The sequence below is a fragment of the Lytechinus variegatus genome, chromosome 2 (genome assembly GCF_018143015.1).
Source record: "Lytechinus variegatus isolate NC3 chromosome 2, Lvar_3.0, whole genome shotgun sequence".
Lineage (NCBI taxonomy): Eukaryota > Metazoa > Echinodermata > Echinoidea > Temnopleuroida > Toxopneustidae > Lytechinus > Lytechinus variegatus.
Genome location: NC_054741.1, coordinates 62,057,137 through 62,075,116, shown reverse-complemented (window position 1 = coordinate 62,075,116; position 17,980 = coordinate 62,057,137). Strand labels below are relative to the sequence as shown.

The following is a 17,980-nucleotide window of genomic DNA, read 5'->3' as shown; positions in this document are numbered from 1 at the left end:
AATAATGTACTGACCTGGGTTATATTTAGTTTACTGTCTCAGACCGGGGAATCGGCACTTCACTGAAAACAATAAACCCCTGATAATTAAGTATGGCTTGGGTCCATGCACCGGCTTCGGAGGAGGGGGGGGGGGGGTGGGAGCCATCAGGTCCCCCCTTTTTGAGAAATTGAGAGCCATAATCAAAATTTTTAATGTAAATATGTACAATAAACAAGTGTGTCCCCCACCCCATTTGGAAGAAACTACATACATTTTTATGTGAATATCAAGGTATATGTGGTTCACACACAAGTGAGGCCCTTTTATTTTGCTTGCTTTTACTTGGACGAAATTACCTCAAATTTTGAGTGAAAACATTTTTTTCCAATTATACTCGGACGAAATGACCCCCAATTTAGGGTGAAAACGTTGTTTTTTGCCCCCCCCCCTTCGAAAATCCTGGATCCACCGTCCCCTGACTGGACCTAAATGGAAAAGTTGCCCGAAAAGTTGTCCTTATATATGGCCTTGCCTGACCGGGCCTCTGGGCCTCTGTCATAATTTACTTGCCCAGTTGCCAATTTGAAATTTACATATTCTAAGGAATCTCTTAAAACAGCCATAACTTTCTTATTGCTTGTCTGATTTCTTTTAAGCTTTCACCAATCCGTGTTTTTTTAATCAATTTCTCTCCTTTCTAACATAACGGCTTAGAAAATATGAACAAAGGCTGGATTCCCAGGACCACATTATGTAATTTTTATTCAACAGAGGGCGTTTCCAACAATCAAGATGGCGGAATTTGCGAATGTTACAGAATTGCAAAATGTAGAAATGGGGGAAGAGAAAGAGCTAGGCGCTACCTCCGAAGATTCGAGCGACGATAGTGATGATGAGGATGCTGATGACCAAGAGATTATTCAGCTCTTGGATGAGGTAAATCATTTTTATGAATAAGTGAGGAAGTACAAAAGTGTCGGAACGTGTTGAGTGCGATTATGCCTGGCAATGGTCATGATGATTTTAATTGTCCCACATATTTCTTTTGATGTGATGGATGGATGCTAGTATTGCTACCACTTTATGAAAAAAGGGGCCCCATGTCTGCGCACCAAAATAAAAGCAAGGCTTAAAAGAATTTAACTGATTATGTTGTAGTGGATCATATTACTTAACAGTTTCCATGAATACAATCTTATCAGACACAAGTCAATAAATTTGAAAAAATTTGAAATAAAATTCATAAATCACAAAAAAAAGCCAAATGTAAGTTTCTAAATCTATTCTAAGATTTTAAGACCAAAGAGGGCGCTGTTTGTACAATGTCTTTCAAGATGTAATTTTTGTATCCCTTGCTTTGAAGCAAAATTTCGCCGTGTGGATTTGTGATCGAATCTCCTGAAGAAGCAGGAGAAGTTCAAGCATCTACGATCAGAAGGAAAAAAGCCTTTTTTCGCATACCCAGACAAAATTTGGTACAGAGCCCCAACCACTGGGAATGTCTTTTCAGCAGATTGATCCTATTGTATTACAGAATGTCTTTTTGAAATGAAAACATCTACTAATGGATCTCATGAACACTCTTCCACATGTTTAAAGGTTGAACTGAATGCACATGCATTATGTTTTTTAAGTGATATTTATGGACTCTGAAGTCTGAAATTGTTTAATCTTGTATGATATTGAATAATTTTTTACCTTTTAACAAGTACAGTGAGAACAGCTGTTGTTATGGCTCGTCTTATTTGTTTATATCTTTGAATACAGGCTGTTTAACTGACTTATTTTCGATACTGATTATCTCTCATCTACATGTGCACAGGAGTGAACTTTATTGTTGTATTGATATATATATTTTTTGAAGTTTACCTGTATAGACACTTCTTTATCTCATGTGTAGATACTACGTGTATCAGTGAAGCTTAATGCTAATTTTTATCTCCCTGCCATAGTGACATTTTTATCACATTATTTATAAGGTCTTTTTCATATCTTTTGAAAATAATGTGCACATGTTTTAATGTACACTTTGATATATTTTCAAGTTACTACCCCTTGGTTTTACTCTCCTTTGTGATGGGAATCTGAAGAGTTTTCTTGTTTGTTTGCACTGTTTTCTTTTTTGTTTACAGTGTGTTCCCAAGAGATGTTTTTCCCCCATAAAGCTACTCTAGGCATTTGTGAACATTTTTTATATATTGACTTTGTTATTCCGATTTACTTGTAAATCATACATGTACGAGTGTTTTGATTTCTGTATTGGCTACTGACTTTTGCCGATGATATATTGTGTGTTTTTTTATTATGCCCCTTTGTAGATCATGATTTATATGTGATTCAGAGAGTCCATTTTGTTTGTTTTTGTGGTTACACAGTGGATTTTGCTCAAAGCTGTTTCATATTTCTCGTTGTATGCACCTTTGGACCAGGGCTGAGACTGATTTGAAGTCACTGGCCACTATTCTTGGTGCCATTTGCACCCTCCTATCGATTTTAGCTAATTTGTTGTTGTTGTCCCCCTCCCCTATTTGTAATATGTTTAAATTCAAAGCAGTTAATTGCTCACTTTGTTTGTATACAAGCTCTTATTTGCTAGATATGGTATCTTGTGATTTTACATGATGTACTTGTTTACTAGCTGAGCTCCTCTATTCCATGTAATACTGCTTTGTTCTGATTCATTATGATTATGTTATTGTTTTTTTTTTTATTGTTTTTGATTTCGATTGTACTTTGATATTTGTGTAATCATTTTATCGATCAATAAAAACTTAATGAAAAAAAAAGATTCTAAGGCCAAAGGGGCCAGGGTCAGGGAGCTCCGGCCCGCTTCCTGGGCCGAAGCCCAGGAGTCCACCATGCATTTAGACTCTAACAGACACGCACGGGACTGGGGTAGATTGGGGTTCTTACAACTTTTGTTTAAAAGTGTGAAAGACGTGTCAGGAAATTCAACTTATCCAGACCGCTGAATCTAGATAAGATCTGGGTCACACATTCCATCAAGAAGTCTTTACAGTTCTTATAGAATAACTGTATATTAGGATGGTCTTTCCCTATGTCTTTTGCAATTTCATTAATAGTATGAGTTGCCTTCATACCTGCATACACCTGAGAAAGAGGGACATGAGACTGGAGGTCATTAACATCAACATGTAGTGAAGATCTCTGACGAAGATATGAGAGCTTTAAAGAGTCTCCTGCCAAAGCAGATACCAGTTTCGAAACTTCCTCCTTCAGGGAATGCAGCAATGGTATGTCACTTTGAAAGAGTTGATTAGAATCCGTCAATCTACCAAGTTCAAATGCCATAAACTCCAAGTATGCTAATGTGTACTTATTGTTTAGACTTTTCAAGATACCGTCATTTGTGTGAGTTGGATCATTTAATGCAATACCTTGAAAATAAAGTTTAAGGGCATCATATTTTTCAAGGATTCTATCAATACACTGCTTCATTGACAACCATCTGGTCGGTCCACTTCTCAGAATCTGGTGCTTTTCGATGTCCAGGAACTCTTGAAATTCTTTGTGAAGAGTGAAGTGTGAGTGAATGTTTCTACACAAATCCTCAAGTGACTTACATGTAGGAAGTTTCATTGCTGCTTTTGAGGCACATAGGTGAATCAACTGACAGGAACACTTCACTTGTATGATCCATGGGAAATTTTCTGTAATTTGGGTAATTTAATTTGGGTAATTTCAGTAATTGCGACACAGAATGATCGGCTCGAAACATGACATTACATGTATCTGAACAGTATCCTATCACATTTCTCATTTGAATACTCTTCTCTCAGATATTCCACAACACACCTGTAGATTGTATTGGCTTTACCATCAGGCATACTGATGACATCTACTAGCACATTATTCATTCTGAAGTTTGATTTGTCAAAGTAAATTCCTGTTACAGCCATCTGGCTTGTGGTTGACTTATCTGTCGTCTCATCAATGATCAATGAAAACTTGTTTTCCTTAAGCTGATCTATGCCTTCCTTATCATAATGAAATCCCAAAACCTGGCGAATTGTATTTGTTGCCTTCTGTTTTCCAAGGGTGACATGTTTCAGTGTACAGACATTTGGGAAAAGACTTCTCATCAATGCAAGAAAATCATCAGATAGTGAAATTGGAAGGTTATTCTCCACAAGAAAACTTGCAATCTTTATTTCCATTTTTGCAGCCGATTCTGAGTTTCTTGATGTCGAAAACGCTGAGTTTATTTTGGGTTGTGACTTTTCAAGATGGGCATGCATTTTAGAAGCTTCTTGATGTGACTTTGTCCCTGCATGTCTTACACAAGTGCTGTTTTTGCACAACCTACCTTTGTTTTACAGTATTTACAATACTGGTAACTTTTACCCAATTCCGTCTTAACATTTTAACATTAAGCCAATTTGTGAAGCTGGGATCTGTAAGCCAATTATCACAAAAATTTTGTGTATACTTAGCTCTTTTCTTTGTTGCTGAACTTGAAGACGTTGAGGAAGACTTAGTTGAAGAAGCAGTACCGGTAGAAGTACGATGCTAGACCCCGGCTTCGGTCCGTGGAGGCTCATCAATCATGCCAATGAAAAGTGCTGTGCAGCCGTGTTCTGGATTGATTGTAATTGTCACAATTTTCACCCCTCTGCCATGAAGGATCAGTTTTGAATGATTTTTTTATTTGTTTGATATTCCAGGTAAACAGCAACCCATATCAATATGATGCACATCTGAAATTGATCACAATACTGAGGCAAGCGGGAGAGTTGGAGAAGCTAAGAAAAGCAAGGCAGAACATGAGTGAGCTATTCCCCCTGACTGGAGGTGAGATTATTGCACCAAGGGTCTGTTTCATATAAGGAACCTCTGACAAAGATAACTATGCCATCGTGGTAACCACCATGGTAACTGGCCTCAGCAGCCGACCAAAATCAAGGCTTCTATTGCAGCTTCCACATTCCATGTCTGTGAAACTGACTGCCAAATGAAAAAAAAACAATCCACAGCAATGCTTTAGATCATATTTTTTTGTCTTAAAATGTAATTTTTATTTTTTTTGGGTAATATTTGTATGTTTTATTGAATCATGAAGTCATGTAAATCTTAAAAGCTATATTTTGAACAATCTTTTTTTCATGATTTAAAACTGTTGATGTTGATTTAAATGGTGGTGGTGGTGATGATGATGATGATTATGATGACGGTGGTGGTAATTAAAAGTAGAAGTAGAATAATGATGAATATTGATTATGATTATAGATACAGTCAATAATAATGAAGAATGATGATGATAGTAACAAATAGTATCATATAAAAATTAAGGAAGATGGAATAAAAATAATCAATCTAACCTAAAGATGGTGAAATAGGAAATGAAATAGGGAAATGACGTGACTTTATTTATGAGTCCATTGATTTCTCAAGTCAGAAAAGTGACCATCAAGTTTCATTTAACAGTGGGTAAAAATATCTTTTCTACTTTTTTTTCAATTTCATTAGAACTGTGGATGCAGTGGATTCAAGATGAGCTTAAGCTCATGGAGAGTGGTGACGATAGACAAAAGGTCATGGAACTCTTTGACAGAGCTGTGAAGGATTATCTAGGTTGGTATATGCTTTACATGTACGTGCCCTCTACCCCAAAATTGCCGATAAGTCAAGCAATTTAAAAACCACCCCCTCCCCAGTCAGATTATTGTGGGGTTTTCTCTTTTTTTTGGGGGGGGGTTGAATTTTTTTTTATAAGTGTTAAAAGAGTTGCACCTGAATTCCATCATGCTCAGGGGATGTGCACTACTTTATATTTATCAACGGTAAATATGTGTACAATGACACTCAATCTTCACTTAATGGATTATTGCACTTTGTGAGCAGCTGATTTAAACTAAGATGAAACATGTGTATGAGTGCTTGAAGATATGATACTTTGAAACTTTTGGATTGGTATTTGTATTTGTATGGTAAGCCCATTTCCAAGAACCAAAAATGATTTTTTTTTTAATATCAGAGCAAAGTGAAACGAACAAACCTTAAATCGTAAATCTAATATTTGATATTATTATTAAACTTAACCCTAAAATAATCAGAGAATATTAAACAGTGCAATGATATTCAAACAGGGATACAGGTGTAACAATATAGAGAATGACAAAATGGTCAAAAGCACACTGTCAAGAGATGGTATAGTTTAAGAAAAAATAAACATTTAGAGGACACCATTAACTCTTCTAGATTATTCTGCAGTGGATGACACAATAAAAGGAATTATATGTTTGGGTCTTTTCAGCTGTAGATCTGTGGTTGGAGTATTGCCAGTTTTCTATCGGTGGCATCGGCTCTCCAGAAGGGATTGAGAACGCCCGTAGGGTCTTTGAGGAAGCCATCATGGCTGCGGGACTCCATGTTGCTCAGGGCAGTATGATCTGGGCCGTCTACAGAGAGTTTGAGAATGCCTTGCTTTCAACACTTCAGGTGCAAATTAAAAAGTTCCTCCAGCATTCCTTTGCTAACATATGTTCCCAGCATGATTTATTGATGAAATTTGAATTTTTGCTCTAAGTCAAGAAACAAATTGGCCTGAATACGAAATTGTTTGTCAAGGTACTGTTTGCAGTCTTCCTGCTCTGCTCTGAAAAGAAATTACGCTATCAAAATTAATTCTGATGTATCTTATTGTTTTATGAATTTCTTTTATATTTCTTTATTTTTTCAATAACATACAGATATACCTTTTACATTTATATTTTTACAAAAGCATGAAATTTATGAACATTAATTGGTGATAGCAAAAGTAATTATTCACTAATGAATTCAGGCTGAAAACACAATTTGAATTTATACACAAAATCATATTTTTTAGCCATTAATGGGAAATTTAAGTACTACATACCAGAGCCACTTAATTTGTTTGTTATAAAACAAAAAAGAATAAGTCAGGAAAGTCTGTATTTGGGAATTTTAGGATATTTTGGGTTCTGACTCTAGCCTTGTAACCCGAGGGTCGTGTGTTCGAATCCCACCATGGCCTAACGTCCTTTGGCAAGGCATCAATCCACATTTTGCCACTCTCACCCAGGTGCTAATTGGGTACCGGTAGGAAACGACTGTCATTGTGGTTGGTTTGTGTGCACGTAATAAGCTGCTTGAAATGCTACGAATCCAGTGAACGGAAGAGCTTTGAGCAGTCGTAGAATGAAAAAGTGCTATATAAATGCCAATTATTATTATTATTAGAATGATATCAAAGTTGTTACTGTTAACTTGTTGAGATAATCTACAAATAATGTGACTCACCTTTAACCTTTTGTACAGCAACAATCATAATATGTGGAATATGATTACATGTGTTATTTTTTCACTCTTCTCATAGCCCCAGCCTGGGTCCATCCCGACTGCTGAGCAGCAGAAGGAATTAACTCAGCAGATGAACAGAATATCTGGTATCTTCAAAAGGCAGTTAGCGATTCCATTAATGGGTGAGCTAAACTCTAGATCTCACTAAGAAATGAACTAAAAAACTGAATGATAGATTTATTTAAAACATATTTCTAGTGACTTTGATTACAATTTTTAATCACTTGTGAAGGATGCAGAATTAAAAACGATATTGTAAAATTTCTAGCATGATCGAAAATGAATATAAACATACAGACAACAAACTGATTGAGTGTTCATTTTCCATCAACAATCAGTTGGAAATACTAATGTGAAATAAATGTACTTTAAAAAATAAAAGAAAGTTTGAAATGATGAAAGAGCAACATGAGAAACAAACTTAAAAGAGTAACCGTTGTTATACATGTTCAATACTTACATTGCAAAATTTACTATAGGAGAAATAAAGAAACAAAGCCTTTGTAATATAGAAAATGCTGAGAGAGTCTGATGAAATGGTACAGAACTCACTTAAGTGACTTATATCTTGGGTATTTATTATCAGTATAAAATTAACGAAACCGAAACATGATATTTGACTGTTTACTTGATTGTAATAATCTAGTCAAAACTTGGAGGCATACTTGCGTAGTGGTTCTCACTCTTGCCTTTCGGGGTCTTGGGTTCAAATTCTAGTCCAGGGGAGCATTTTTTACGAAAAGGACCTGTCAGATGTTTTATCCGACAAGTCCCATTTCATCTGATAGTTACTATAGTAACAGTGCCTCTCAGCCAATAAGAATCAAGGAAAGATGTCAGATATGACAACTTGTCATTCATAATTGTTGATGAAACGGTCCCGTTTGTTTCATTCAACAAGAAATTTATCTCAATTGCGCAGCACTCAACCCAAGTGTAGTGCATGGATACCCAATAGAATTATTCTTTGAATGCTCTAACGCCAGTGTTATCAGTTCAGTCAAGGCTCAAACCTCCAAGGCCGAGGCCAAGGCCAAGGCTTTAATACCCAAGGCCAAGGCTTCAATAACCAAGGCTGAGGCCAAGGCATGGAAACCCAAGGCCAAGGCCAAGGCCTGAAAACCTCAAGGCTAAGGCCAAGGCCAAGGCATTTTCAAACTTTGAATATATGTAACAATGGGACAACAATTCTTAGGCGTCAGACATGACGCACAAGACAAAGTGTATAAAAGGTGTGAGCGAGTGAAAATTTTAACCCTTGTACATAAATGAAAATAATTTCATGATAGATTTAGACATGTTATTAAAATAATGATATAGTCACCTTTGTTCATTTAATTATTTTTCTAGGCGATTTACATTGCATTGATTATTATTACCAAGGTGATCTGATCCTGGCATGACCAATCTCAACATTTGTCTTTCTCTACTCCCTGAGACAGGAGAGGCAGAACATATTTTTGTTTGGGGGAGGGCCGGGGTCAAAGCTAAAAAAATAGCATTTAGTGCAAACAGATATTTTCAAATGAGATTAACAACTGCATGAAGAAGTTGTGTGTTTTGTAGAATTTCAGTTCAGCAAAGCCTTTTTAGGTGATTTCTAATTGATAGGACAGATACGGTTTTGAAAAAAAACAAATCAATTCTGAAGTTGTAAAACTCGATTTTTGGTCAATTATTGCGATAATCACTGTTAAAAGGGCAGCCTTGCGAGATGTTGCCAGCACAAATCAAAAGCTCAAACTTCTGGACATTTCGTGTAATAAGAAATGAAAATGAAATATTCTGAGCTGTTATTGTAATCATGAAAAAGATGTGCATCTTACTAAAGAATTGAGCGTGAGCTTAAATTTTTAGTGACCAGAAAGGAAGCTGTTCTTGACTACATTCATTGACTCATAAATAGGATACTTATTTCACCAATCAAATTATGTAAGCGCTAAGCGCGAGCTCCAAAATTTACAAATTTGATAATTCCAACCTGAAAACTGGACATTCTTAGCGTTATTTGTGTGTGAACGGGAACAAAAAGATAACCTTACTTAACAATAATTCATGCGTCCGAGCGCGATCCAAAATTTGGTGATTTTGTAACCTAAAATGTATCATGTTTTACTATAAAAAAATGTATTTCTTTTTTAAAAAGGGCATATTTAATTTGGGGAAAAAAGGTATTTTTGATTTTGGAAAATAGGCATTTTTTTACCTACAGAGAATTTTTCAGGGGGGGGGGGGAAGAGAGCACAAAGCACAAGTTGAAATGTTCAAATGCTGACCTGAAAACGAGTCATTTTTAGGAATCTTGTCAGTTTTGTTTGTTTATTTCCTTGAAACTAGTGAAATGAAATTCACTGTCAAACCATATGATTAAAAATAAGTAGCTTTTCCTTAATATTTTGTTTTGTCAATCTGAGACACTAGACCCAAAACAAAATATAAACAATTCAATTAGATGTACTGTCAATCAACATATTAACTGATTTTTGCAGTATTTTCTGCCAAACCAGCCCCCCCCCCCTTCTCCTCTCTATCTCTCTTCCCATTCCTCTTTCTCGCCTGTTTAATAAATAACAGGACCCCCCCCCCCCCGAAAAAAAGAGCGAGACAAGAAGTTCCACCACCAAGAATAAACATATAAAAGGAACTTGATATCATTTTCTGAACATATTGTCACAATATCACAAAATTAGCTTTTCTAATAGTATAAGGGTGAAAAATTGTGCTCGCTTCAATCGCTTTCGACTTTTTGGGGCAGAAATTTTGCTCTAGATGCCATGCTTAGCTCCTCAATATTTTGGCTCATCATGCCATTGACATATGATATCCTATTTGGAAATTAAAGATTGTGTTCAAGTTTATCAAATCTTTTCAGATAATCATTAAGACTTAAAATATTCTTGTTGGTCAAAGAAAATAATACAAGGAAAACCATAATGGAATAGAAATCAACCTTGTTATCCTTCTTTAGAGTTAGCTATTTTTAAAGTCTGAAAATTGTCGAAATTGCAGTCGGATCTGTTACAATTATTCCTGTCATAAAATCACTATAATCTTTATCATAATCATTATTATCATTATTATTAATATTGTCATTATCATCATTAGTCATGATATTACCAATAAATAATGTTATTTTCATCACTTCTCTTTGTTATATAATTATGTGATGATAATTCTTGATAATGGTGATAGTCACAATTGATGGCTCTGCTAGTACTACAGCTGCTACTACTGCTGACTGGTAGTCTTGACCATTTGTGTCATTAGATATGCAGAACAATTTAAACATATATACTTACTTTTATAAAAGTACAAAATACCAAATGCCTTGAAAAAGCCTTGAAAATGCCTTGAAAAAGCCTTGAAATTTCAAGGCTCAAAATCCTCAAGGCCAAGGCCAAGGCCCTCTTAAGGCCAAGGCTTGAATGTTCAAGGCCAAGGCTTTGAAAAAGTAGGCCTTAAGGCGCCTTAAGGCCAAGGCCGAGCATCAAGGCACTTCAACACTGTCTAACGCCTATGGTAGTTCAGCTCATGTATCGATCACAGTTGAGTATAGTAGCTAGACTTTAAAATGGACCTATTTTTAATGTTTTTATGTGATTTAACCCTATCTAGGCCAGGGTATTTTTGGAGTTCCTATGGCCGGGGGGCCTCCCAGGCCCCCCCCCCTAAGATCTCGGCCGTCGACCGCGCGATCGCGCCGAAAATTGGTACGCGGGTTGTCTGGGACATAATCTACAAGATTGTATAGTAATTTATTTCATGCAAATCACTATTAAGTGATTATGCTAATTTATGCGTAATTAGTATGCGAAATCATACTTTTTCCTCTAACTCCCTAAATAAAGCTCCAAATGTACTAATTTTTGGTATAGAAACTCTTTGTGGTGTCCTTAGCAAGAGTACATGAAAAAAATTGTGATATCATATCATTTTCTTATGTATTATATTGTTTTTTTGCAATTTCTTATGTATTTCTTTGTTTTTTTGACCTTTTGTTTTTCATTGTTTTTTCAATGAAATTTGTTGGGGACTCTTCTGTGATCATAAAAATCATAAAATGAATACATTTAGACTGGCAAAACTAAAAATAATCATACATTTATGAATTTTGGTTGAAAACACAATTTGCATTGACTTTGTACACAAAATCACGTTTTTGAGCAATTTTCGGTCTGACATGCACTTACATAATGTTGCGTAATTTCGGAACCACATACCCGGGTGACGCAAAATTGGTCTCAAAAGTTGCGCAAGACTTGAAAGTAAAAACTCAGTGAGTGGCGTGGTAAAAAAATTTCGCACGGCGAAAATATAGAGCGATTCGTTGAGGGGGGGGCCTCCGAGGCCCCCCCCCCGGCCTAGATAGGGTTAAGTGAGAAATGATGCTTTCCTTCTGATATTTAACTCTCAATAGATATGGAGCAAACATTCTGTGAGTATGACCAATGGATGTCAGATATTGGGGAAGAGATACCAAACACTGTGAAAGAGTCCTATCAGAAAGCTCTTGATCTTCTAGACACCTATAGACCGCTGGAAGACAGTCTTGTAAGACATTTCATTCATTTTAATCACTGTTTATAATTATTATAAAACATGTCCTCTTCCTCCCTCCCCTTCCCCTCCCCATCTTTAGGGCAAGGACTGCGTGTGTGCAATAATTGTTTAAACTTTAACAACATTAGAAAACGTTCTTTATAAGAAGCTGACAAGAGGCTTCGTCAAATCTTTGTCAAAGCTGGTGTTGAATAACAACATTATTTGTTGGGACTAATCTCCTTTAGCCGTTTGCTATTTTGTTACCAAATGTTTTGATATGTGATGTATTGTTTCATGCATGTATATACCTGAAAATGAAATGTGGTAATTAATTAAATTCCATTCCATTCAACCTATTGAAATGCTCAGTGATTCTCTACCTGTTCCCTTCCCGTAACTCACTCAACTTGTATTATTCTATCCCTTCCAGCTGACGGCCGAGGCTCCCAAACTAACCGAGTATCTTACTTACATAGAGCATGAGCTTAAGCAAGGAAATCCCGCTAGGATACAGTGCATCTATGAGAGAGCTTTAGTTGACAATTGCCTCAATATGTCCCTGTGGAAGGAATATACATCATATCTGGTAATTTACCTTCTTTTACCATTTTCAACTCTTTTAGGGCCATCTCCAGTGGAGTGGATTTTTTTATTGTAAACTACATTTTTCAAATTAGCTTTATTCATTTTCACAGAACAAAATAAAATGGTCGTAAATAATTGCAATGACATTTGCAAATGAAACTTATACAAACATTAATTGAGGAAGGTACAATGTATGATATTTTTCATAAACAAGACAATTTATATAAAAGCAAATTATCATCTACATTTTAAAGATCTGAGAAAATGGTGGAATCCACTAAAAAGCACATTCTTGTAGTGTGTGGACCCCCATATTTTTTTATATAGCCATGGGGGGGATTTAAATGCAGAAAATAATGAAGTATTGATTAATTTTTCTGCATTATTTCGGGTTTTACACATTACCTTGCACTTGCCAAATCACAATGAAAACATATTGATAATAAAAATGACATTAGTCGGGAAGAAACTAAAACAGACCTCTTTGCAGTGTTGTGGGGGTTTTAATTTAACTGGATTTTTAAAAGTTAGTTGAATACAGTCAGTGTCAAGTCTATTCGTAAGTGTGTTCTCTGTTGCGTTGTTTTGGAAGGGTGAGAGTCTGAAGATCAGCTCGGTGGTATTGCCGGTCTATGAACGAGCAGTCCGGAACTGCCCTTGGTGCTTCCTACTCTGGCAAGGTTATCTCACAGCACAAGAGAGACACAATGAACCCTTCACCTCAATACAGGGTGAGAATGATATTTATACACAATTTATTTAGCTCTTAAAGAGATTGTCCTGGCTGAAAAATGTTTATATTTGGATAAATAGAGTAAAATTCACTGAGCAAAATGCTGAAAATTCCATCAAAATCGAATAACAAATAACAAAGTTATTGAATTTTAAACTTCATCAATATTTTGTGAAAACAGTTATATGCACATTGTCATGAATATTCATTAGGTGGGCTGCTGATGTCACATCCCCACTTTCCCTTTTCGTATGTTTTTACATGAAATCATAAATAATTTTTTTCATACATGTGTACTTGATGTGTTCCATTATGATTAAATGAGTTGCGACAATAAATAAGTGATGCACTTAGTTAGTTGTCAACCAATTTTTTTAGTTCTTGTTAGAAAATTTTGGAATAAACCTAATTTTAGATAATGAAATACAAAAGAACAAGCGGGGATATGACATCAGCCCACCTAATGAATATTCATAAAGACATGCCTATAACTGTTTCACCAGATTAATGCAAATCTTTAAAGTTCAATAACTTTGTTATCCCATTTTGATCAAATTTCCAGCAGTTTTGTGAATTTTACTCTATTTATTGAGATATAAATATCTCCAGCCCGGACCATCCCTTTAATATGAATGGGAAGCAGGGAATTATTTTGCTTCCTAACTTTGATCAGTGCTTTTGGTCATACTCGAAAAGCTCTCAACTAAGTTCTGTACAGTCTTAAAGATTTTTTGTGTAGCAGTCTTAAGCAAGATGTGGAGCCAGTGGCGGTGCGATACCAGGAAAATTATTTCCCTGATTGGCAATACTATCACCTCTACTTTAGCATGGCTACTATGATAAGGTTCTGGAGCATATAATTTGACTCTCCAATCAGTTGTCCATTTATGTTGGCTTGGGGGAGAGAGGTGAATTTAGCTTAGCAATCATCGCAGAACATTTTAACGATTGATTGCATTAAATACAATTATAATAAACATGAAAACTCAACTGTACAATTAATCACTAAGTTTGTGTTACAGGGCCTATAACGTAATTTTAGATTTATCTTTATCACTTGTGCTGTCACAGCTGTGTTTGAGAAGGCCTTGGTTGCAGGATTTTCAGGTGCATCTGACTACCTTCAGCTATGGCAGACCTATGTTAACTATCTGAGGAGAAGGATTCAATGGGACCAAGGTAATGCAATCAAACAATTTGGAACAATTTTCTAGACAGTGTTAAGTCATGTTCAACAATATACTCATTGATAGCTACAATCAAAAGAAAATCCATCGAATCATATGCATCCCCCTCTTCAAGTTAATAATTCACCTGCACTCTACTTCACCTACACCTGCATTGCACCCACTTGATCAATGATGTACCATTTTTACAAGGCCACCATCATTTTCAAGCTTGACCGTTCATGATGGCGGTCTCTTGCTTTCGCTTAAAATGATATCTTCTTTTAATTGAATAATGCTTCTTGTTGATACTTATTTTTCATTACTTTATTATTGTTTTGTAAAACTTAAATGTATCACCTTAGTAGATATTATGTTGCATATTTATCTTGAATGCAGAAATAAAACAAAATCAATCAGTCAATCATATTACTGAACACTTGTTTCACAAAGTTGCTTGTAAAGTTATCCCTGGCTTTATAAATGACAAAAGATATAGTTGTTGAATAGAGTACATGTTATTAGTGTATTTAATTAATGATTTAATGTCAACAAGTGAATTGTATTATCGTCATCATCCAAATAATCATAATGATAGTGACTGGAGATAACAAATGTCTTGCCATAGGAAATTAGCAGGAAATAGTGAGGAAGAGAATGATATTTTCATATCTTTTTTTTTTTAAATGTTGATTGTGGATTTTTTTTATTATGATTTCTACGATATTGTGTGGATTTGTTTTTTTTTTAGAGTATGAGGAAGACATGGAGATATTTCGGAATACGATGGAGCGAGCAATCATCTACCAGGCAAAGTGTGAGTATGCAAGCCATGTAGATTCATTGATGTTGATTTGATATGATGTGAATGAATGAATATTGGATAATCTTTTATTCATAAATACACTTTCATGTTATACATGTATGTGACTTAGTTTAAATTTATTTCATTTAACATGACATGCTTGATTTAAAATGAGAAATGGAGTTTGATTATTTTGAGTATTATTAGCTTTCGTATTACTTGATATGTTATTGTTTCAGATTTTGATGCTGAAGGAGATCCCTCATCAAGTTTGCAGCAATACCTAGCGTTTGTTGAGGTAAAGTATCTGCATTTAGAGATGTTTATGGTTTGCAGTAGAATCGCACTTTAAACTGATTTTATGCTGAAAATTGAATGATGTGATTTTTGAAGTATTTTTTGTTTAACGTAGATACGAACCAATAGTGCCATCTTGAGTCCTCAACTACTCATACCTGGCCAGTTTCCTGACCCATAATGCTAGTGTAGCCTAGTAATATAGACCCACTTGAATGATAACATGCTAGTCAACTACTCAAAACATTTGTACCGCAATAATTATGTTAACAAGTAGCAAAACAATTACTTTTATTTTCTCTATATAAATACAATTATAGGTAAATTTATTCTCTGTAGTATGAGTAGATATTTGAAATTGTATAAAGACTATGTTTTTATAACACACAGTCAATGAGAGACCACTCACAGTTCACTCCCCCTAAATGATTTTGAAATTATTTTCTTTATTGATAACGAAGGAATTGAAATTTAAAGCTCGAGTCTTTTCAAAGGTATTTGCGTGTATAACAAATAAATAAGAATAAATGAGAGCTATGATGCTTGATGGATCAAGCATGAGTGCTTGAATGATTGTTTTGCACAAGTGTTTTACACAAGACTTAGGTCACATGATCATGGTCAAAGGTCATGCTGGGTCAATGGACATAGTATTTTATTATCATATGAATGTTTTCTCTTGTGAATCATTATTCAATAGCTGTTTTTCAAAGTCAGCAATGCTGCTATATCAAATCGAGTAATGCAGGTGACACTGCCAGAGGCGTTCCACTTTTTAGTTTCCAGTGCTCTTTGGGCATATTGGTGGCAAAATGGTCCCAAGCCCCCATGTACTTTTTCCCTGTTCTTTCATATCTTTTTCCCTTTTTCCTTTTCCCTTTTGTTTTGCTATTTTAGGCTAAATACTGCCAGAATGTGACAAGAATGCGAGAACTCTGGAATGACATCATGTCTATGGGTCATGCTAACCAAGCTCAAATGTGGCTACAATATGTCAATCTAGAAAGGTAGGCATAAAGGTATATTTCAGGAAACTGAGGGGGGAGGGGATTACTGGCATTATGTTTGCGCTTCACCATTTAAGAAAATTTAAGGAGAAAATAAGATTGCTTCTTGATCTTTTTTTGCATTTCGCTGTTCGTGACAAACCATGACTTTTGTTAGACAAATCGTTTATAAGAACAAAATATCTATAAGATCCTGTGTTGTTTGAAATTCATAAATGATTAATGAAAACTGTTCATTTTAGTGTGATCTACCTTGGCCTTCACAACTCCCTCACTTCCAGTACCATTTTCATTCTTGTATAATCCATTCATAGACGCTTTGGCGATACCAAACATGTGAGGAAAACTTTTCACCGTGCAATTCACTCGGTCAGTGACTGGCCCGAGACGGTCTTTGAAGCATTCCTGAACTTTGAGAGAGAGGAGGGGACACTGGACACTTGGTGCTCGGCGGTGAAGAGGGTTGAAACGCAGATGAAACGAGTCACAGAACAGAGAAACAGGGTAGGTACAATGGGTGTTTTCAAGTATGGTGTTGACCTTTTGGTGTTGGTGTCGGGTCAGTTTTTACACAATTATTACACAAAACGTGAAATGAAGATGTTCCCGAAAAGTCATTTACTAGTTGTTGAGATGTCAATAATGTGATCTGGATCAATTTTACAAACTCTTAATAATTTTTGGAGCTAGGGGAAGCAATCGAAATTTCAACACCAAGGCCAACACCGAACTTGAAATCACCCATTCTGCTAGATATAAAAGTGAAGTACTTGGAAGATCCAGTTAAACTCAGTCTGTATGGAACTTTCTTGTGCTGTAGATTACACATTGATAACAGTTAGAAATCCTAGTTAATTCCTGTATACATTTTATTTGGGACTTGGCCAATTGTGCTATGCAAGGCCTTGCTCTAACATCAAATTGAACCACAGGCATTTATTTCTCTGATTTGAGAAATTTTATAATAGGGGTGGTGAGACAATAACTTAACCATATTAGACAAGGAGAAGAACTTACAAATGGCCTTTTTTATTCCACTTTATTATATCCAGAACCATTGTTAAAGCACCTGTAATTGAGTTCCAGTATCGTATTCCTAATGAAAAGTAAAGCAAGACATTTTGTACTTTTTGCCTTGAGATTTAAATGACTTTTACTCTTCCTATGACAATCTAGGTGTTAAAGGTCTGTTTTGTTTGGTTCAGGGCTGAAGTAAGCACTGAAACTGGTTGACATTTCTTTAATGCCCTGCTCACTAAGTTTTTTTTTTTGCTTCTGTTTGTCCTTTATTTGATATCACAATAACTTAAAACCTGTTTGATAGGTAAAAGATCATTTGTGGTTCATGTATGCATACAGAAGGGAGACCTTGATCTGAGTATTTATTATATGGGTATCAAGGTCCAACATCGGGTCAGTCATTTGATAAGTCCAAGAATCAATTTAGAATGATTGTAACCAAAAGAAAAAACAGTGGTATTTCAAGACAAACCGGGTGCACAGGCTGAACAGGTAAATTGAA

At 35.5% G+C, this 17,980-nt stretch overlaps 1 protein-coding gene across 3 annotated transcripts in view; it reads left to right on the top strand.

Moving 5' to 3' along the window:
* Nucleotides 1-736: 736 nt before the first annotated feature.
* The window catches only part of LOC121408559 (squamous cell carcinoma antigen recognized by T-cells 3-like), a 36,937-nt gene continuing 19,693 nt past the window's right edge, over nt 737-17,980 (top strand). For 2 of the 3 annotated variants that reach the window (XM_041600065.1, XM_041600063.1), the window contains exons 1-13: nt 737-918; nt 4,668-4,794; nt 5,470-5,574; nt 6,257-6,441; nt 7,340-7,445; nt 11,741-11,874; nt 12,296-12,451; nt 13,043-13,181; nt 14,255-14,362; nt 15,101-15,166; nt 15,394-15,452; nt 16,349-16,458; nt 16,773-16,962. In XM_041600065.1, the coding sequence (XP_041455999.1) occupies nt 775-918; nt 4,668-4,794; nt 5,470-5,574; nt 6,257-6,441; nt 7,340-7,445; nt 11,741-11,874; nt 12,296-12,451; nt 13,043-13,181; nt 14,255-14,362; nt 15,101-15,166; nt 15,394-15,452; nt 16,349-16,458; nt 16,773-16,962 (1,629 nt within the window). In that variant the 5' untranslated portion in view covers nt 737-774. Of the gene's footprint in view, nt 919-3,146; nt 3,237-4,667; nt 4,795-5,469; nt 5,575-6,256; nt 6,442-7,339; nt 7,446-11,740; nt 11,875-12,295; nt 12,452-13,042; nt 13,182-14,254; nt 14,363-15,100; nt 15,167-15,393; nt 15,453-16,348; nt 16,459-16,772; nt 16,963-17,980 lie in introns of those variants that run through there. The other variant, XM_041600066.1, reaches the window with a different exon arrangement.